The sequence below is a fragment of the Onychostruthus taczanowskii genome, unplaced genomic scaffold (assembly GCF_017590055.1).
Source record: "Onychostruthus taczanowskii isolate IOZ18803 unplaced genomic scaffold, ASM1759005v1 scaffold29, whole genome shotgun sequence".
Lineage (NCBI taxonomy): Eukaryota > Metazoa > Chordata > Aves > Passeriformes > Passeridae > Onychostruthus > Onychostruthus taczanowskii.
The window spans coordinates 924,933-942,257 of record NW_024500239.1 but is presented as its reverse complement, the minus strand read 5'-3'; the positions used below and the strand labels follow the sequence as shown (position 1 = coordinate 942,257).

At 37.6% G+C, this 17,325-nt stretch overlaps 1 protein-coding gene across 2 annotated transcripts in view; it reads left to right on the top strand.

The window, feature by feature from the left end:
• Window positions 1–17,325, top strand: part of GALNT1 (polypeptide N-acetylgalactosaminyltransferase 1) — an 87,332-nt gene that overhangs the window by 60,298 nt on the left and 9,709 nt on the right. For both annotated transcript variants that reach the window (XM_041408110.1, XM_041408109.1), the window contains exons 5-9: window positions 2,602–2,768; window positions 9,163–9,370; window positions 10,882–11,052; window positions 12,526–12,643; window positions 13,608–13,788. In XM_041408110.1, coding sequence (XP_041264044.1) covers window positions 2,602–2,768; window positions 9,163–9,370; window positions 10,882–11,052; window positions 12,526–12,643; window positions 13,608–13,788 — 845 coding nt within the window. The remainder of the gene's footprint in view (window positions 1–2,601; window positions 2,769–9,162; window positions 9,371–10,881; window positions 11,053–12,525; window positions 12,644–13,607; window positions 13,789–17,325) is intronic.

Here is a 17,325-nt window from a genome sequence, read left to right as displayed (position 1 = left end):
GTTTTATTCTGCTTCTAATGTTGCATAACTAGGTTGAAGCTAATGCTTTATTTTAAATTCTATAGTACTCCTTTCTGGGGTAATTTGTTTCCAAATGAAAGACAAAAGAATTCTTAATTTAAATGTTTGTTAATAGAAAAAACATGAGGTTTCCTTAGAAGGCTAATGTCTCATCATGGGCATCAAGTGTTCTATTTTGTCTTATGTTCTGCAGCAATATACTCCTGGGGCAGAAGGAGTTACTGGTGTTTTCAAAATTCAAAACAGGAGGCTTTATTTGTATGTATTCATAGCAATTTGTACAGATATAGCTAAAAGGTGTATATACAGAAGGGCAGGTAAAAGGAATATTAAAAACCAGGTCTCATAATTTCAACCCTTTCATTTGTCTTGCGTCAATGAATCCAGAATAATTTCATACCAAGCACTTTGTTAAGAATAGCATTCAAAGGTGCCCAGCCAGTTTTGTTATGAAACCACCCCTGTGTTACTGCTGGCAGCCTTTCACGTGTTGGCAAACAAGTGCCATGGGCTAAACCCAGCCAGCAGCCAAGTGCCAGCATGGGATCACTCCTGAACTGTTACCCCGGGAAGGGCTGACCCCTGGGAGTGAGAATGGACACGTTTCATTTTGGCAAGCTGGAGATTCACCTGCAGGACAGAGCAGGAGGAATGCCTTGCAGCTGGGAGGAGGGTCCCAAAAAAATTCCTGTAAGCCTTCTTGTTAGTGCTAAAAAGTTCCCCCTCAAGGACAGATCTCAAATGTTTTGATATATTTATACTTCAGACAGTGCAATGCTGTGTAAACATTGTAGCCCTCATCACTTGGTTGATGTTTATACCAGCTCATTAGTATGAGCTCAGCAAAATAAATTCTTCTGTAAAACCATAATAATGAAAGGTAAGGCTGAAGATGAGAGATTTCATACTACAATAGTAGATCCTGTGCCTATCCCAGCATGATATTCTTTGTGAATGACACATTGTTACTGCTTTTCATAGAGAACTGCTAACAGGCTTCTCTCAACTTTTTTACAAATATTCTTCTAAAAAGTAGAGGAGCAATTGGTGGATTTGTATTACTATTGTAGCTGAAGTTCTACAATCAGAAACTTATTTTCTGGTCTAGGGAGCAGTGCAGCAGAAGGAATAAAACATTTTAGGTTTAAAGTAGCAAAGTAGACTGAACAAATGACAAACATGGGGATACAATTATTTGGCTTATGAATGAATTTTTCATCTGAAATTCATAGTGTTTTTGTGAAAAGCTATTTTATTTTTTAAGGTATACCAAAGAAGTAGCTTTTTCAGTTGCCATGCTTTGCAAGTTGTTTTTTTTTTTTTTTAACATGTGAAATGAATCAGGATAACATAGGAATATATGGAAGCTTTCCATAAAGATTTTATAATGTTCAGTTCAGTGTGATGAATAATTAAATTTGGCATAGTTGTATAATAAGTAGGCATAATATTGAAGGCAGATAGTGCCTGATCCAACTGCTTCAATTCTCAGAAATGGTTTCACAGAAGCTCTTCCAGGTATTTCTTCATTTGCACCTGGACTTACTGATCCCTTCCGAGATGTCTGTTCATGCTGGGCTTTTGTCACCAGCTCAGAGCTGAACTGCTGGTTTGCTGTGAGAGCTGCTCTGAGAAGAGCTCTGGCTAAATGAGTTATCCAGCTAATAAAATACTGATGCTGGGAGCCCAGTTCTGGCTGACATTCCTTGTGTCGCTGTTTGGCATGGTGATGGATGCTGACACCATGATCCTGTTGTATTGGCAGGCTGCTCCTTAAGCATGGCTTTTGGATATTTAGGGTAGAGGATATGCACTCTGTGCTTCTCAAGCCCTTGGACAGTTCTGCTGTTAGGATAGTCATGAATACTTGTTAAGGTATTGTAGCATTTAGATCAGGTTACATTACAGTGAACTGACTCAACAATTTGGGATCTAATAAAAGCTTTTTTGTTGGAATGGAGCTCCATTGAATATGGTTCTTTTTCCACCCCAGTCTTTTCCTTTTGTTTGAGATCTGCATATATCTCTTTAATTTGGATTCTTAAAGGATTAATAACATCAAATCTTACATAAGTAACTGTGTAATTGTTAAATATGCAGGAGGAGCAGATCTGTGCAGAGAACACTTACAGTAGTGTGGTTATTTTTTAGAGCAGAATTGGAATTTTTTCAGAACTGTGATCAGTACTTTGTGTACAGTGTATTGATTTTTCTAGAAGATAATGAAAACATCATTTGTTTCAAAATAGCATTGCAGAATGTAAAAATTTTGGCTGCGTGTGGGGTTACTTGAAGTGTATGTCATAGTTTACATAAATGCACTATATATGCTGTTAGGAGAGCTAAACTTATGATTTTCCATGCTAACTTTGGAAAGTGAATATAATTCTCTTGTAATTTGGTGAACTTTATAGCACTTTGAGCATGTATAAAATATGTATTTTGTGCTCCTTTGTCACACTCTGCATAAAATTGATATATCCGGGATGTTAGTATTGATCCTCAAGAGGGAAGCCTCAGACTTGCAGCTCTAACTGAAGGCTTGACCTTTACAAATACCTGCTTTGGTTTGGTTTACAGGTGTAAAACGAAGGTGTATGCGGACAACCTTCCCACCACGAGCGTAGTCATCGTGTTCCACAACGAGGCCTGGAGCACGCTGCTGCGGACGGTGCACAGCGTGATCAACCGCTCCCCGCGGCACATGCTGCAGGAGATCGTCCTCGTCGATGACGCCAGCGAGAGAGGTGAGCAGAGCGTCGCTACCCAACCTGCTGCTCGTTGTCTCGGGATCTCCTCCGGTCAAGATGATCCCGAGGAGCGTTAAAAAGTCTCTTTTCCCCAACCCAGGATAGATCAGAAGGATAGATCAGAAGTCTTTGGCTCACGTTCTCAAAGTTGTTTATTATTTTTTGTCTAAAACATTTTCTGTCTGGCCTGACATGGTCTGTTCTGCAGGTCAGTCTGAGGCACGCTCTGCCCGCCCACAGGGCTGGTGTTGTCTTTTATACTATGATCTACATATTCAATATCATATTCACACAGTTGTGTCCGAATACCTATCACCTATGTTAGACAGTGACTTTCTACTCTACACCAATCCCAAACTGCCAGCATCACCAAGAAGATGGAGGCTAGGAAGAAGGACAGGACAACATCCAAATCCCTCCATCTTTCCCCCTAGACCCCCATAGTAAAATTCTTCAAAATTTCACCTTTCATCCTGTGACAACTACTGTTATGCTACTTAAACTTTTGTGACTTGTAGTTCTTCATATAAAGTTGGTAATTTGCCATGGTAATCATGGGTTAAGATCATATTCCCATGTGTCTTTGTCTTCCTGCCAGGGTCTCTCAGCCCCTGCCAGGATTTTGAACCATCCAAGGCATCCAGAGGGATGTCCTGGGTTCTGACAGTTGTGTTTTGAAAACTGAAGCTGACTTGATGTGGGCTTAACCCTCTTCAGCAGGACACAGCGCCTGGGGCAGGAGAAGGCAGAGGGAGCAGTGCCCATTTTGGAATACAGATGGATCATTCTGCACTGAAAGCTGGTGTAACTTCATCTGTCTGGTTACTTTTTTGTTGGCAGCATGGACTTTGTGTTTTGATACAGTTTTAGTGTTTTGCGTTTAGAATTTGATCACATTCATACAGCTTGAGGGCATTTAATACTTGAATCACTTGGTGAACAATAGCAAAGGCAGCTCTATTTGTTGCACACTTTTAAATTTACTGTCACTGTTAGGGTCGGTGTTCAGAGGGATCAGTTTTGATTATTCCATTCATGGGAAGCTAAAATTCAGTTTCCGTGCTGCAACAGGTTCGATTTCTTAATAAATAATGCTCCAGTGAAAACTCCATGCTACAGAATGACACTTGCTATATGTAATAAGCAAAACTTGAAGCTGATTTTTTTGGAAATATAGTAATATTATTTAGTTTTTAATCTTCATAGTATTTTTAATTGCAATATATTAGAAATAAAAATAATATTCTGTATAATCCTTAACATTTAATTTTAGTTAATAGTTGATATTTGGCTTGTTCTTTACTTAGTATTTCTTGATGGTATGGGTTATGAAGTACTTTTTTCCTTGTGTTGGCAAAAGGAGGTGAGAGGGTAGAATAGGTTTACTAAATAAAACATGTCTATACTTTTATATTGATCCACCTTTTTTTTCCTCTATTTTGAAAGTTTTCTACTGGAACCAATGTAGTTGGCCATTAGAACAAAAGTCTTGACACCAGTTGTAGGCTGTATCATAAGGAATTCCCATGTGTAAGTCATAGAAGGGTTTTATAGCATGCTGACATCTCAGCCTGTTGCTTCTCATTCTAGTGATGCAAAATTCATGTTTTGCTGCCTATGGTAATTCCAGCCTCAGAGTAAGTTGTCTGACTGTTGTCCAGGTGATAAGATCTGCCCAAGATCTGCGTGTATGAAGAGAGATGCTGGATTTGCCCCAAGTAGCTCTGTGATACGCGGGTTACAGTGCAAGGGGAGGGTTTACGATAGTTAGGAGCTTACAGTGGTTATGGGGAACTTTTGTAGCTGAAGAGCTACAAGTGGATTTTTGCTCTGCCACCAAGGTGGTAGCAAGCATACTGAGCTGCCCCTTGAGGTTGTGTGTGTGTGCATGATGCCTGGCTGGTCGGCTGGGTCGGTGTGGGGCACAGCTGCATGTGGAGCATGGACAGATCCCATCAGCCAGCTGAGCTCGCTCCGCTCGGCTTTCCTGGGGAAGCACAGCACACGCACTCGAGCTGTGTTTGCACTTGTCTCTGCTCCTTTCCTCTCTTGGGCACCCTCACTTGCTTTTGCTTTTCCTTTTTTACCCAACTCTAAGTGCTTCAGTTAATTCCAGTGCAATTTGGAAGAAAGAACAGGAGTATTAAATACAATTACATTCCGGCAGCAGAGGAGAAATGCCTATGCAAAGTGCCACAGAAACGTGTTCCAGATTAAATAAGAGGCATGATCAAATTTTGCTTTACAAAGGCACAACATCAAATTTTTGCTTTTTGCACTTGTGGGAAATTTGTAATTATAGTTCTTGATTTGTTGTAGTTTTTAACCTTTATGTAAAAATTCTACATTTTATTTATCAAAACAGTTCTTTGCACTAATTTAAATCAGTGCTAATTATTATTTGTGACAGGTCAGCTTTCAGTATGACCTAGAAATAAAGAGCAAGTTAATATTAGAATATGTAGACATAATATTACTTATGTTTTGCCTCTTCAGTTTCTGTTTTAGAAAAAGAAATCAATTTCAATGTAGCAATAAGATGTCCTCACTATGAATCATAGAATTTTAGTCCACTTAAAAAAGCATGTGGATTCTCTAGATAGATTTTCTGTTTCTGGGTTTGGTAATAAAAACATATTAACTTAATTCCAGGCTGAAAGATAGAGCATTTCATACTTTCTTTGGTGCTGTTACTGAACCTGTTCCAGCATTTCTTTTTGAAGCCTGTGATCTTCATTTCAGATCACTTAGTCATCTTCTATTTGTTGTTATTTTCAACAATTACTGAGAGGGGTTATTTTTGTTCTGTTTTCCAAGAACTTGTTATGGTTCCATCAAGCATGCTTTTACATTGAACAAAACAGAAGGGTATGATGTCTGAAGATGTGAAGGGTTTGTGTTTGCTACTTAAGCATTCTGTTTGTGTTGAATTAAAACGGCATACTTTTCTAGAAAAATACAATGTTCAGCCTGAATTTTGTATTGAATTCTAACATCAGAGTCATTTTAATTGGAATAAAGTAAGCATTCAGTCTGCCTGAAGCACACTTTGTACCTGCTAGTGTCATGCTCTTAGAAGAATGAATTTGCATAATAGCATGCATTTATTTACACCCAAAAGAAAAGCGTTGGAGAAACAAGACGTATCTGTAAAATTGTTCTCTAGTTACTGATCAGAACTGAAACTTTTGTTTTGAAGTATTGATCTTTGGTAACTAGCTTGAAACAGTTAACAGGAGAAATCATGATGAGCTGGTACCTCAGACTAGGTCAGTACCCAGTATCCAGGTGAGGCCGGCAGATTGCATTGGGATAGACACATCCACAGAGCTTAGCTACAGAGACACAGGTCAAAGCAATGTGACTGCCACTAAATCCTGCCAATAATACTTACAAAAATATTCATACTTCTTAATATTCATTCTTCTTACATGTTTGCATGCTCATAAAAATGATAAACCAGTGATTTATTGTAGTTCAGTTGAAAAAAAAAGTGTTGAAACCTAATTTTTCATTTATATTCATATCAGTGTGACTTGGTAATAGAATTGGCAAGGTATTTTTCAACTAATGCACTTAGTTGACTTGAACTGAATATATTTGCTTTTTTGTCTTCCTTAGTTCTGCTATTTCCACAAAAGATGTTCAGTCCTAGGTAAAACTATGCACCCTTTTGACAGAGAAAATGCTTGAAAAGAATATCCACCACAAGGAGTTATAGTTATACCTATGAAACTACATGAATTCTTAACGTTCCAAATTAGAAGTATAGTGGAGATGTTTGGGTTTTTAAAAATACTATCAAACCTCACTCTGTTGTGAAGTATATGAAGCACTGCTAAAAAATTAGTAATTTCTAATCCTGGGTAATTTATAAGTAGCTGACTCTAATGCATAAAACCTCTCATCTCAGTGTTCAATATAGAATTTAGTATGACCAATAGGTTTGTATAAAAAGTCATCTTCATGGCTTTGTCCTTTATCCTATGTTTCTTGTAGGCCAAAGTGTATTACATTCATGAAAAGATTGTTCAAATCTTTTTTTTTCTTTAAGGGAAAAAATCAAGTCTTCCTTATAAGAAACTATTACTAGTTTCTGGATGTATGATTAATCAAAAAAGCTAGTTTCATACTACTTGAACAAAGGGAGCAATTTGTAAGGGTTGTGTATTGCTCTTAGAGAGGGTGTTCTGGAGGGAAAACAGCTGGTTAGATTAGAACATTTTACCCTACCTGCTGGTAGCAGAGGAACTTTGGAAATTTTGATGCCTGAATTATTTACTATGCTTTTATAGGGATGAGATATCAAGCTTTATCATTTCTGCATATTTTGCTGGAGCTCTACTGATATTTTAAGGACACAGTTACTGGAGGTCTTGTTTTGTTTTGTTTCTGGGAATAGTCCCTTCTGCAGTTTTGAACAAGGTGATACTTCATAAGAATATTCTTATGGACATGGTTAAACATGAGAGAAGGTCTGTTCTTAACCTTTTTCCCTTTGTAGTGAAAACACTGCACATATCTGATTCTTTCTTAGAGAAAAAGAAGTTAAAAGCACTTGATAAATTGAAATTTGAAACACTTTACCGAGAAAATGTAGGTAGGACTCAAGATTTTCACGTGCATTGAGCGTGACTTTCTGTAATGCAAGTTTGTCTTTTATGCAAGTTCTTGACTGGCTGCAGTTGTATTGTTGCAATCTTTTTCTCTTCCCTCTGCCAGAATTCTACCATTCTGTTAATGCAACAATACAATTCAACAACAAAATAAAACAACAATTCAAGAACCAATGTCACAGGCCATATTAATTGATTTACGTTTAAAGTGGATGGAACTACTTTAAAAGCTTATCAGTATTGCATGTGAGATGTGCAGAGAAACATATTGATTTGTGTGACTTGCTCATCAGATGGTGAGCATAGAGAGAAATGCTGCACACTCTCTCTGTGTACATCATGTGTACATTAAAGCTATAAACATTGCCATGATACTAGTTCTTTTAAAATAGTGGCTTTGGAAAGCTACACTGTAAAGAGATGAAACTATATTTGCTGCAGATTCAGTTGTGATCTCTGGGCTCCACCCCAAAAGCCTTGCAAAATGTTCTGACCTGTACGCTTGTTTGTACTAAGAAACATGTATTAATTTGAGCCTCTGTTCATATGCAAAATAAGAAGTAAGTTGCTTTGAGTTTCTCTGGAGACAAATATTTAGATGTATCAAACTCTTGTGTACTTTTAGCACAGTTTAGCTTTCAAGACATGTCAGAACTTGTTTCTGTGGGTTTTAGTGGCAGTCCAACAATGCACAGAAAAACATGAGAAGGTAATTAGAACTCATTCATCTGGAGAAGTGGTAAGGAATGATAATCACCTTCAAGTCAACCCTCCCTCCTGAGGTTTACAAAAGAGTCACTAAGAGTTCATGCCAAGCCTCCCCCCCCACCCCTCCAGTGTCACATTTATTTTTGTATGTGGTACTTTCTAACTTATGTGAAATCCTACTACAGGCCACACACTGTTGTGGTACCACTTTCAACTCCCATGTGCCTTGAGTCTGATATTCCATAGCAATAAGAGTATTTTGCCTTTTTTACACATTGTAAAAACTGCAAGTTATTGCAGAAGTCTGTTTCTGTGACTGTCCATTGCATTCTCCCTCACTTCTTTGTTCTTCCTTTGGTATCAATCATCACGACCCAGTAGCTCTTTGCAGTGCAAGTAATTTTGAGTTTCTGGGTGTATGGTAACTGACTGTTGTATTTTGAATAACTTATTCTTCATAATTCATGCTACACTGAGATTTGTTGGTGTTACAGATTCTCATTTATGTATAGATTATTATACTTTTTTTTTAGGTGTTATAGCAATAATCTAATAGAAAAATATTAGCCAGGAAACCCTAGTGAAAGCACAATTGAAAAATCAGTTTGATTGTGTTTTAAACTTCTCACAAAGAAATTATCTGTAAGTTGCATTGCTGTAGGAGGAAATTCATTATATTCAGCTTGTCAAACCATTTCTGTATTTCCTTGGTAGACAAGTCCAAGAGCACTTATGCATGTTTTTGAAAATAAGTGTCACATCATCTCTGCCATAAAAACTTGTGAATCCCATCTTGGTTTTGTGTAAGAGCTCAACCCTCTCTTCTTTTTTGGGTTTTCCATAATGAAGAAATAAAGAGGAGGAAGAACTTTCTGTGCTATTGAGTGAAACTCTTGGGAGATGTGGAAAGCAGTGTTGTGAAGTGTAGAGGAAACTATCTGAGAAAGTAGAAAAGGGATAGACAAGAACAGGGGGAATGTATCTTAATTCAAGGCTCTCCATTAAAAAAAAAAAAATAGAAGAAGAAGCTGAACCACATAACTAACAGTTTTGATCATTCTTTACAGACTTCTTGAAAAGACCACTGGAGAGTTATGTGAAAAAATTAAAAGTACCTGTTCATGTGATTCGAATGGAACAGCGTTCTGGATTGATTAGAGCAAGATTAAAGGGGGCTGCTGCTTCTAAAGGCCAGGTCATCACCTTCTTAGATGCTCACTGTGAATGTACAGTAGGCTGGCTTGAACCTCTGCTGGCAAGGATCAAAGCTGACAGGTAATTATCCATCTATTCTCCCATCTTCAGTTTTTTCACTTATTAAGAAATTTTTCAAGTATTACAAAATAGCCTACAAGCAAATATCTACTTTCTGAAGAGCTGGATAAATTGTCACTGGTGTAAAGATAAAAGGCTAATTCAGTTAAACTTTTAAAAGTAAAACTCTGTTCCTAGTGAAGTCTGTATTGGGATGCATGGAATAATGTGTTAAATAGCGGGAGCAATGGATGAAATTGAGGAATTAGGGAAAATTGAGGTCTTCAGTCTGCAGCTTGGCCTATTCCTTCATGAATTTGGGTAGATATTCTTGAGAAAGGAATCAAGCCCTGATTTCATGTAGCACCCACATTGTGAACAAGAATTGTTTTCAGGCTCTCGTTGTGATTTCTTTATTACATAATGGTTTTGATTGTGGAAACGTGGGCTGTGTCTTGGTCTTCTGGGATGTATATTCTAAAGTTAGAGTAATTACTGGAATCATGCTGATCTACACTTATATACACAATGAAAACTGTATTGGGGATGAAGGTGAGAGAATTTTCTGCTTTTTAAAATGTCCCTACATCTGAACAGTAGCTGTAGTTGTGCACTAGTCTGTTAGTACACTACATATTACATAGAACAAAACATGGTGCTAAAGATCCCTAGTTTTTTGTTGTTATAGCTGAAAATCACACTTAAAATTTGATGTTACAATATAGTGTTACATGATGAGTAAGCTACAAATAATGAAGAATCTTTGTTCAGCACTGTGCAAAGACAAAGTAAACTTTGTTACCATTATTCAGGTTTTGTGATACTACAATACATACATTGTTACAAGTTGTGCAAATATCTTGGCTTAAGTACTTTGAATTCAGTTGCAAGCAGCCTCTGAATCTTTTTACAGAGCTTCCCATGAGAAGAAGTCTGCTTTGAGCATGGTTACTTAAGTGTCTTTTAGATGGTTAGAATTGGTTTCTGTGAATATGTGTGTTAATAATGTCAGGACAGTGGACAACGAGGCCACTTTGTGTCAGCTGTGATGCGGTAGTTGTACATTGTTAACAATTACTATCATCTCTGAGTCCTGAGGATGTATAAAAATACTTACCCAGAGTTAATATCCAAGTTTTAATTTCAAAACACGCAAGTAACTTTTACTGCTCAACTAGAAACAAGAACCTCTTGTTTTCTATCTAATCACTATGTAGCAATGAGAAAGTTGGGATCATTATTTCTGTCTGCGGAGAGATGAATATTTATTACTCGTAATAATGCAAATATGATTTTAAAAAAGATGTGGCATTGCCAAAATTGCGTCAGATTTATAATTAGCAAGACAGAATTTTAGTATGTTTCTGTTAATAATTGATTGAATAGTGTTGTTAAGAAATGGTGTTATAAAAATTTCAACTGTATGTGTAAAACCTGCAATTTAAAAAAACCCTAAACATCTACTTTACCCTTTTGATTAATAGATTTTATTTCTTTAAAATTTAATAATTTTGCTTCTTTCCTTTTCCTAGGAGGACAGTAGTGTGTCCCATCATTGACGTAATCAGTGATGACACCTTCGAATATATGGCAGGTTCTGACATGACCTATGGTGGATTCAACTGGAAGCTGAATTTTCGTTGGTACCCTGTTCCTCAGAGAGAGATGGATCGACGGAAAGGAGACCGAACCCTCCCTGTTAGGTAATGAGAAATTATTAAATGGCATAAAATCTTTGTCTGATATTTGCTTTTTATGATAAACTCCAAAGCAAGTACTTTAGGCAGTTAAGTACTTACTCAAAGGTTGTAGCATCTTTTTTGTCTGATTGAAGGAACAACATAACTGTTCTTGCATGGATTGGTTGTCAGTAACTTTTGGTAGCAAAAGGAAATCAATCACTTTGTCACTTTGAAAATATTTTTCAGTTCTATGTTAATTACTGCAGAATTACTTGTTTTCAGGTAGCACTTATAATGATGCACAAGATTTTAACAAAGCTTTTTTTCTTTTTTTAATTGAACCTTGTTTTTATCTTTTATTATAACAAAGTAAACATGTATTGCATGTATTTTGTAAACATGCATTGATTTTTTTTGTATATGCATGTGTGTATATATATATATATATATAGGTGTATGTGCATTTATATGCAAACTTTAAGTCTTAAAAGGTGGGATGGGAGGTAAATTTATACTTGGATGTCATGTAGGTTTATAAGAAAAGTAATGAGGAAGATAGCCCATGTGTAATATGTACCTTTTAACAATTGCAAACTTACATTTTCTGTCCTTACTTTTCTGAAAACTGGGCATTATTTATTTATAGTAAAGCTCAGGATCCAGCCTCTGCTGGTTTTTGTTTTAGTTTAAGAAATTAAGAGTTCTTCTCAGGATATTGCTCTCTTCCCTCTGTTTCCTTTTAGCAGGGGAAAAGACACATAAGTTTTTAGTTAGCTTGTGACCTAGTTTGTATTTAATGTGTGTTTCAGAAAAAGCCCTAAACATTTCAGGAAAAGAGCTAGTTAAAATAAATTACATAAAATAATTTATGCTAAAAGTGTAAATAATTGAATTATAAAGTTATGTCATTGGCCTAACATGCCATTTACTTATTGTATATTTGTTGTCTAAAAAAGTTGAAATTTGGGAGTTGTTTCTAAAGCTCTGAGAAACTACTAGCAGAGTTTTATGTTTTTTGTACCAATAAGGAATCTGTAAGGAAAATCTGGATGCAACCCTGACTGTACAATTTTCTTGTATGAAGCAATAAAAGTGAAAGCAAGCAGGCTGATTAATGGCCTCCTAAAACTGTTTCAAGAACAGTAGCCTGAAGTATAATTTTCCTGTGTGAAACTGGTTTCCTTTTTATGAGTTACCAGCATTGGAGGCAGAAGTCTTTCTCAGGAATGACAGCAGCTTACTAGGGACTGTTTCTCTATCCAGATACCAGTTTGAAGTGAGAAAATACGGACAATTGCCACTACCTAATTCCATCTCTGGAAAAATTTGAGCTAGCAAGTATACCAAGAGTAACAGAGTTTCAAGGGAAGCTTTCTAAGAAGGAATATGCTAGGAACTTGGGAAATAAACAGCCATTTTGTCAGTGTAAGTGTGAAATGTATCTAGGTATGTTTCTGTAGTGACTGATGTGATTTGGTTTTTTTCTCTCTTCAGGACACCTACAATGGCAGGAGGCCTTTTTTCAATAGACAGAGATTACTTTCAGGAAATTGGAACATATGATGCTGGAATGGATATTTGGGGTGGAGAAAACTTAGAAATTTCCTTCAGGGTAAGTGAAACTCTGCAGGGCTTTATGAATTATTAGTTTATTAATCAGAACAGTGCATCTGGAGTTCTGTAAAACACATATCTGCCACCTGCACCAGTGTCCTCTTGTGTTGCACCTGGCACTTCCCTTCCCTGTTAAGTTCCACCAGCAGAGACACACAAAGACTGTATCTGTCAGTAAAAAGTGCATGGTGAATTGTTGGTATAGCTTTGTGATTAAAAGATTAAGATGGCTGTTCTGAAGAATGAGTGTTTGTGTGTTGAAAGGAATTCAGGCAGAAAAGCTGTTGTGGGAGCATCAGTTAAAGGTGATGTGGTCAGTGCATCGTTTAATGTGCCAGTGACATGTGAGCATCTCTGCTACAAACCCTCTCTTCTTGCTCTTTACTAAACTTCATCATTTCATGTGTTTGTTTGGTTGTGGACCTAACCAGTGGTATTCTCATTTTTGTTCCTACCAAATGGTACCATTTCCTTTCACTTTACTTGTCAGCAGAAAGTACATAGGTGGGGATACTTCTGAAGTACTGCAGCTTTCTGAATCTGCTATTTTTCAAGATCCAAGATAAAACTGAAAGTATTTTCAGAGACTTGGGAAGTGTGTGGGTCCTTTTACGTGGAGATTCTGTTTTATAATTGACTATTTTAGACACCTGTTAGTTCCTGTGATTCATGTGAGCCTTTTCCTTCCTTTGTGGTCAGCTTGCCCCGTTCTTTAAGTAATCTCTGGCTGATGCGGTATTGCTCCAGGGGCTGAAGTGCTTTCATATGCTGCCTTGCTTGGGCTTGCAAACATCTTTAGCTGTTGAGCAGGAAAAAACATGCAGTTCTCTTCCATGCAGTATGCATTTGTTCTAGACTTCGGCTAATGTTGTTTCCCCACTTTGAACAGAAGCAAGTGATTAATGTTTTGGAACTTTTTAAAACAGCTTGTAACTATGCAATAAATGTCCTATTGCTTCCAGATCTGGCAGTGTGGTGGCACTTTGGAAATTGTAACTTGTTCACATGTTGGACATGTGTTCAGAAAAGCAACACCGTACACTTTCCCAGGAGGTACAGGGCAGATAATCAACAAAAATAACAGGCGGCTCGCAGAAGTCTGGATGGATGAATTCAAAAACTTTTTCTACATTATTTCCCCAGGTGAGCTGGTCTTTGGTTATGAGAAATACTTACTGAGTATTAAAATGTTGCTACTACTGGGAAATAATGTGAGTATTTATATAAGAATGTTATTGCTTTGAAGTTTGTTAAGACAGAACTCACTTAAGGTGTACAAAAAGTAAGGTCTTAATTGAAAAATAATTTTGTTAGCCAGAGACATGCCCTGGAGGGGTTTTTGTTTGCTTGCTTTTTAACATGAACATGATTTAGGAATGAGCTTCCTGTGCAATAGAATTGAAGCTCAGTGGAACATCAAAGAGCTCAGTTGTAGTGCTGAAAATTAGCCATCCAAATGGCCAATTCAGCACATTCAGCAATGTGCTGAATTTTGGGCTCTAGCTCCCATGTTGTAGGCATTCCATGCTGAATACATCACAAGTGATTTAAGTGAAACCTAAAAGGAGGAGTGGCAAAAGTGAGTATCTTCTGTCTTGATAGAATTTGTATTTCACTATCTATAGTACAGGGGCAAGTTGCCAATAATTGACTGTGATGATATTTATTATTGTTTCTTTACATGGATGTTACCAGAACAAAAGGATGTAAAATATGTGGGAAAATTTCCCATGAACTCAGATTTTCTGCAAAAAATTCAGGAGAAGAAAGGAAGCCTGGAAAATATTGAATTATTACTTTCAACTACAGGTTATTTTTGTTGTTATACAAAAAGACAAACTTCAGGTAGCAACAGCCAAGCTTTCTAAATACTTGAGACATTAGGCTTTATGTACTAAGTGATAGTTTTATATGCTGCATCTGCTTTTCCTAAGAAATGTCTTTAAAACTAGTATTTCCTTATGACCTGCTTATTAAACCTACATTAATATTGACATTTAAAAGGTGTAATACAATGTAGTATGAGTCTGAACAGTGTCAAATTTTAGATTATGGGTTTTACAGATGCTTGTGAAAGCAGCTGACAGTACAGATTCACAGTGGTTTTGTCTTAAAAGAATGCTTTACTCAAATGAGACTGTGTAAGACTTTTAATTTAAAAAAGTCTTGATACTATTCAAAGCTTTTTAGGTGAAATCAGAAGTTAACAGCTTATTGCTATTGCCCTGTTATGTAATTAATAAAGCATTATTAATTCAAACATGAACATGTAGAAATATTCAGAAAAGTTGTATATGAATAGGTGCAGTTTTTTTGGTAAAGATTGCTTTTATGCGTCCATGTCAATCTAGATTTTTAAAGGTACAAAGTTGCAGAAAAACCTAATAAAAAAAAAGAAACTAAATTCTTTTAAAAATGTAAGTTCCTGATAAGCTGTGATAAGGCTCTGTTACTTTATATATCACATCTATATGCCTTTCATTTTGTGAGGGAAGTGTAAGCTACAAAAGGAGTTACTCTTTGAATTTTGTAGGATTGGGGTTTTTTTAATATGACTTTCATAGCACTGCAGTACTGTAGAATATGCATACATTCCCCAAAGACAGTAAAAATTCTGCAAAGGTGAAAGTAAGTAAAGCAGTTATCTGTAACTGCACTATATATTTTCTTTCCTTTCAAAAGATGCATGTCTGCATAATTTGTATGCTGATGGCCCGAGTGATTGCTGGGTAGGGATGTGCTCTGGCCAGGCTGCTCTTAGAGCATCTGCACCTGCCGCCTGTCACACGCTCCTGTTTGTGTCCCCGTGACCGTACCGACCGTGCACTGAAGTTCGATGCCAGAATTTTCAAGTGTCTCGAGAATAGGATAATATTGTATCTGAATAAGTTGGGTTATTCTGAAATTGATTTGTTGCCTGGGGCTGTGAGGAGAATGCCCAGTACTGTGGGTCATACTTTAGCTCTGATGAAAACCTGTTATCAGAGAATAAACACACAAATATATTCAGATCTGCTCATGCCTCTCACCCTCCCAAATCCACATAAGTTGTGAGAGCCAGTAGACATTAACTAACAAGGATTACTAATTTGGGAAGTTCACAAACAGCTTATTCTTGTAATTCTGATGTCTCCAATCTTAGCTGAGTGTTGCAGATTGTGATTTTGCCCGTTGGCAGCAAATAGCAGGTTTCAGTAAGTCCCTTGTGAGCATTAGTTGTTTAGGAACTCAGTGAATCTCTGCTAGCTTTGCTCACTTAGCTTTTCAAGATGTCCTTCTAATACAAAATTTAAATGTATAGTTCTTACAGAGAACTGGTATAGTTCAGAACACGGTGTGCAGCCTGTGAAACTGTTTGCTAGTACAAATGTGTGCTTTCAGTATTACTGTGACAGTGTCACAGGCCCTTGCAAGAAGCGAGGTGAGGATTCCTAGGCTGATGCTGGTTTGCAAGCTTTTGGTGCAGATGAATGAGGAAAACAAGCAATCCTCTGTGCACCTAGGATTTTTCTCACTAGTTGATATGGATGCAAAAAATTGGATTTTGGAGGAGATAATATTCTGACAAGCATCACTGAGCCTAGCTAACAAGACACACTTGTTTCCTCCTTTGTATTTTCTTTCCTCTTCCCCAAGATAGTGAATCAGAGAGGGATTCATCCAGGAAAGCAAATGTAAGATTCTCAGGTAGCTTTCCCACTTCATGTAATCTGTGTTGTCTGGGAAAAAAAGTCTTGCTTCTTGAATGATAGGAACTCAAGAGACTTTTTACTATTGATGTAATGTAGTTCAATGGAAAGCTGCCCTCTTGAAAAGTAAGCCTGAAATCCCTTCCTTCTTTTATAAGTATAACCCAAAAGAAACTGCTACTTGTCTGTATTAAGCTTGTGTGAATTTTAGAAGCCACCTGTCTGCTTAGGAGTGGTTAGGTACAGGCGGATGTTGGGCAGGAACTTGTTGGAGCTGCTGCTTGGCCAGAATCGAGCCTTTCTCTTTGCAGGCAGGAACTCTTCTCCCCAGGAGCACAGGCACTGCTGCAGGCCTTTCTCATGAGCTGGTAGCTTTCCTTGCAGCCATGTGTTATGCCAGGGCCCTGCTTCCCAGACCATTTTCTCTTCAGCCCTCAGAAAACAAATCTAGCATGTGAATAATTTGTTTCCTGGCTCCACTTGTTCTTTCTGTGGACTCTGCCACTTCTTCATTTCTAGTGCTGGTCGTTCATCACTTTCTCCTAAAAGACTAAAGACTAAAAGATTAGGACTGTATTGTCCAAGGTGAGGAGGCTTCACAAGATGTTGATGTCTGTCTCACAGCTTGCTGTGAGGGGACTGCCTTGCTGTTCATGGCAGGTGTGCTGGTAGGGAAGGTAATAGGGCTTCACATCTCCTCACCTGCTGATCCTTCATCTGCATCAGCTGCTTCTAGGACTTTGTGGATCCGTCAGGGCTGTTTCTCCAGTGAGCTGTCTCCCCGGGGTTCAGTTAGAATCTGTCAGCACAGGAGGTACAGCGGGAGTCTGAATGTGAGCAAGGGAAAGCTGCCCTTTTGGCAGCAGCAGCTGCAAAACTAGGCTGGTCAGCTTTGCCCCAAAGGGTGTATTCTGAGATATATTTTGGGGTGTGCCCCAAATATAGGAGGTGTACTGTTGCAGCGTGCTTGGAGACAGTGTACTGTCCTGGG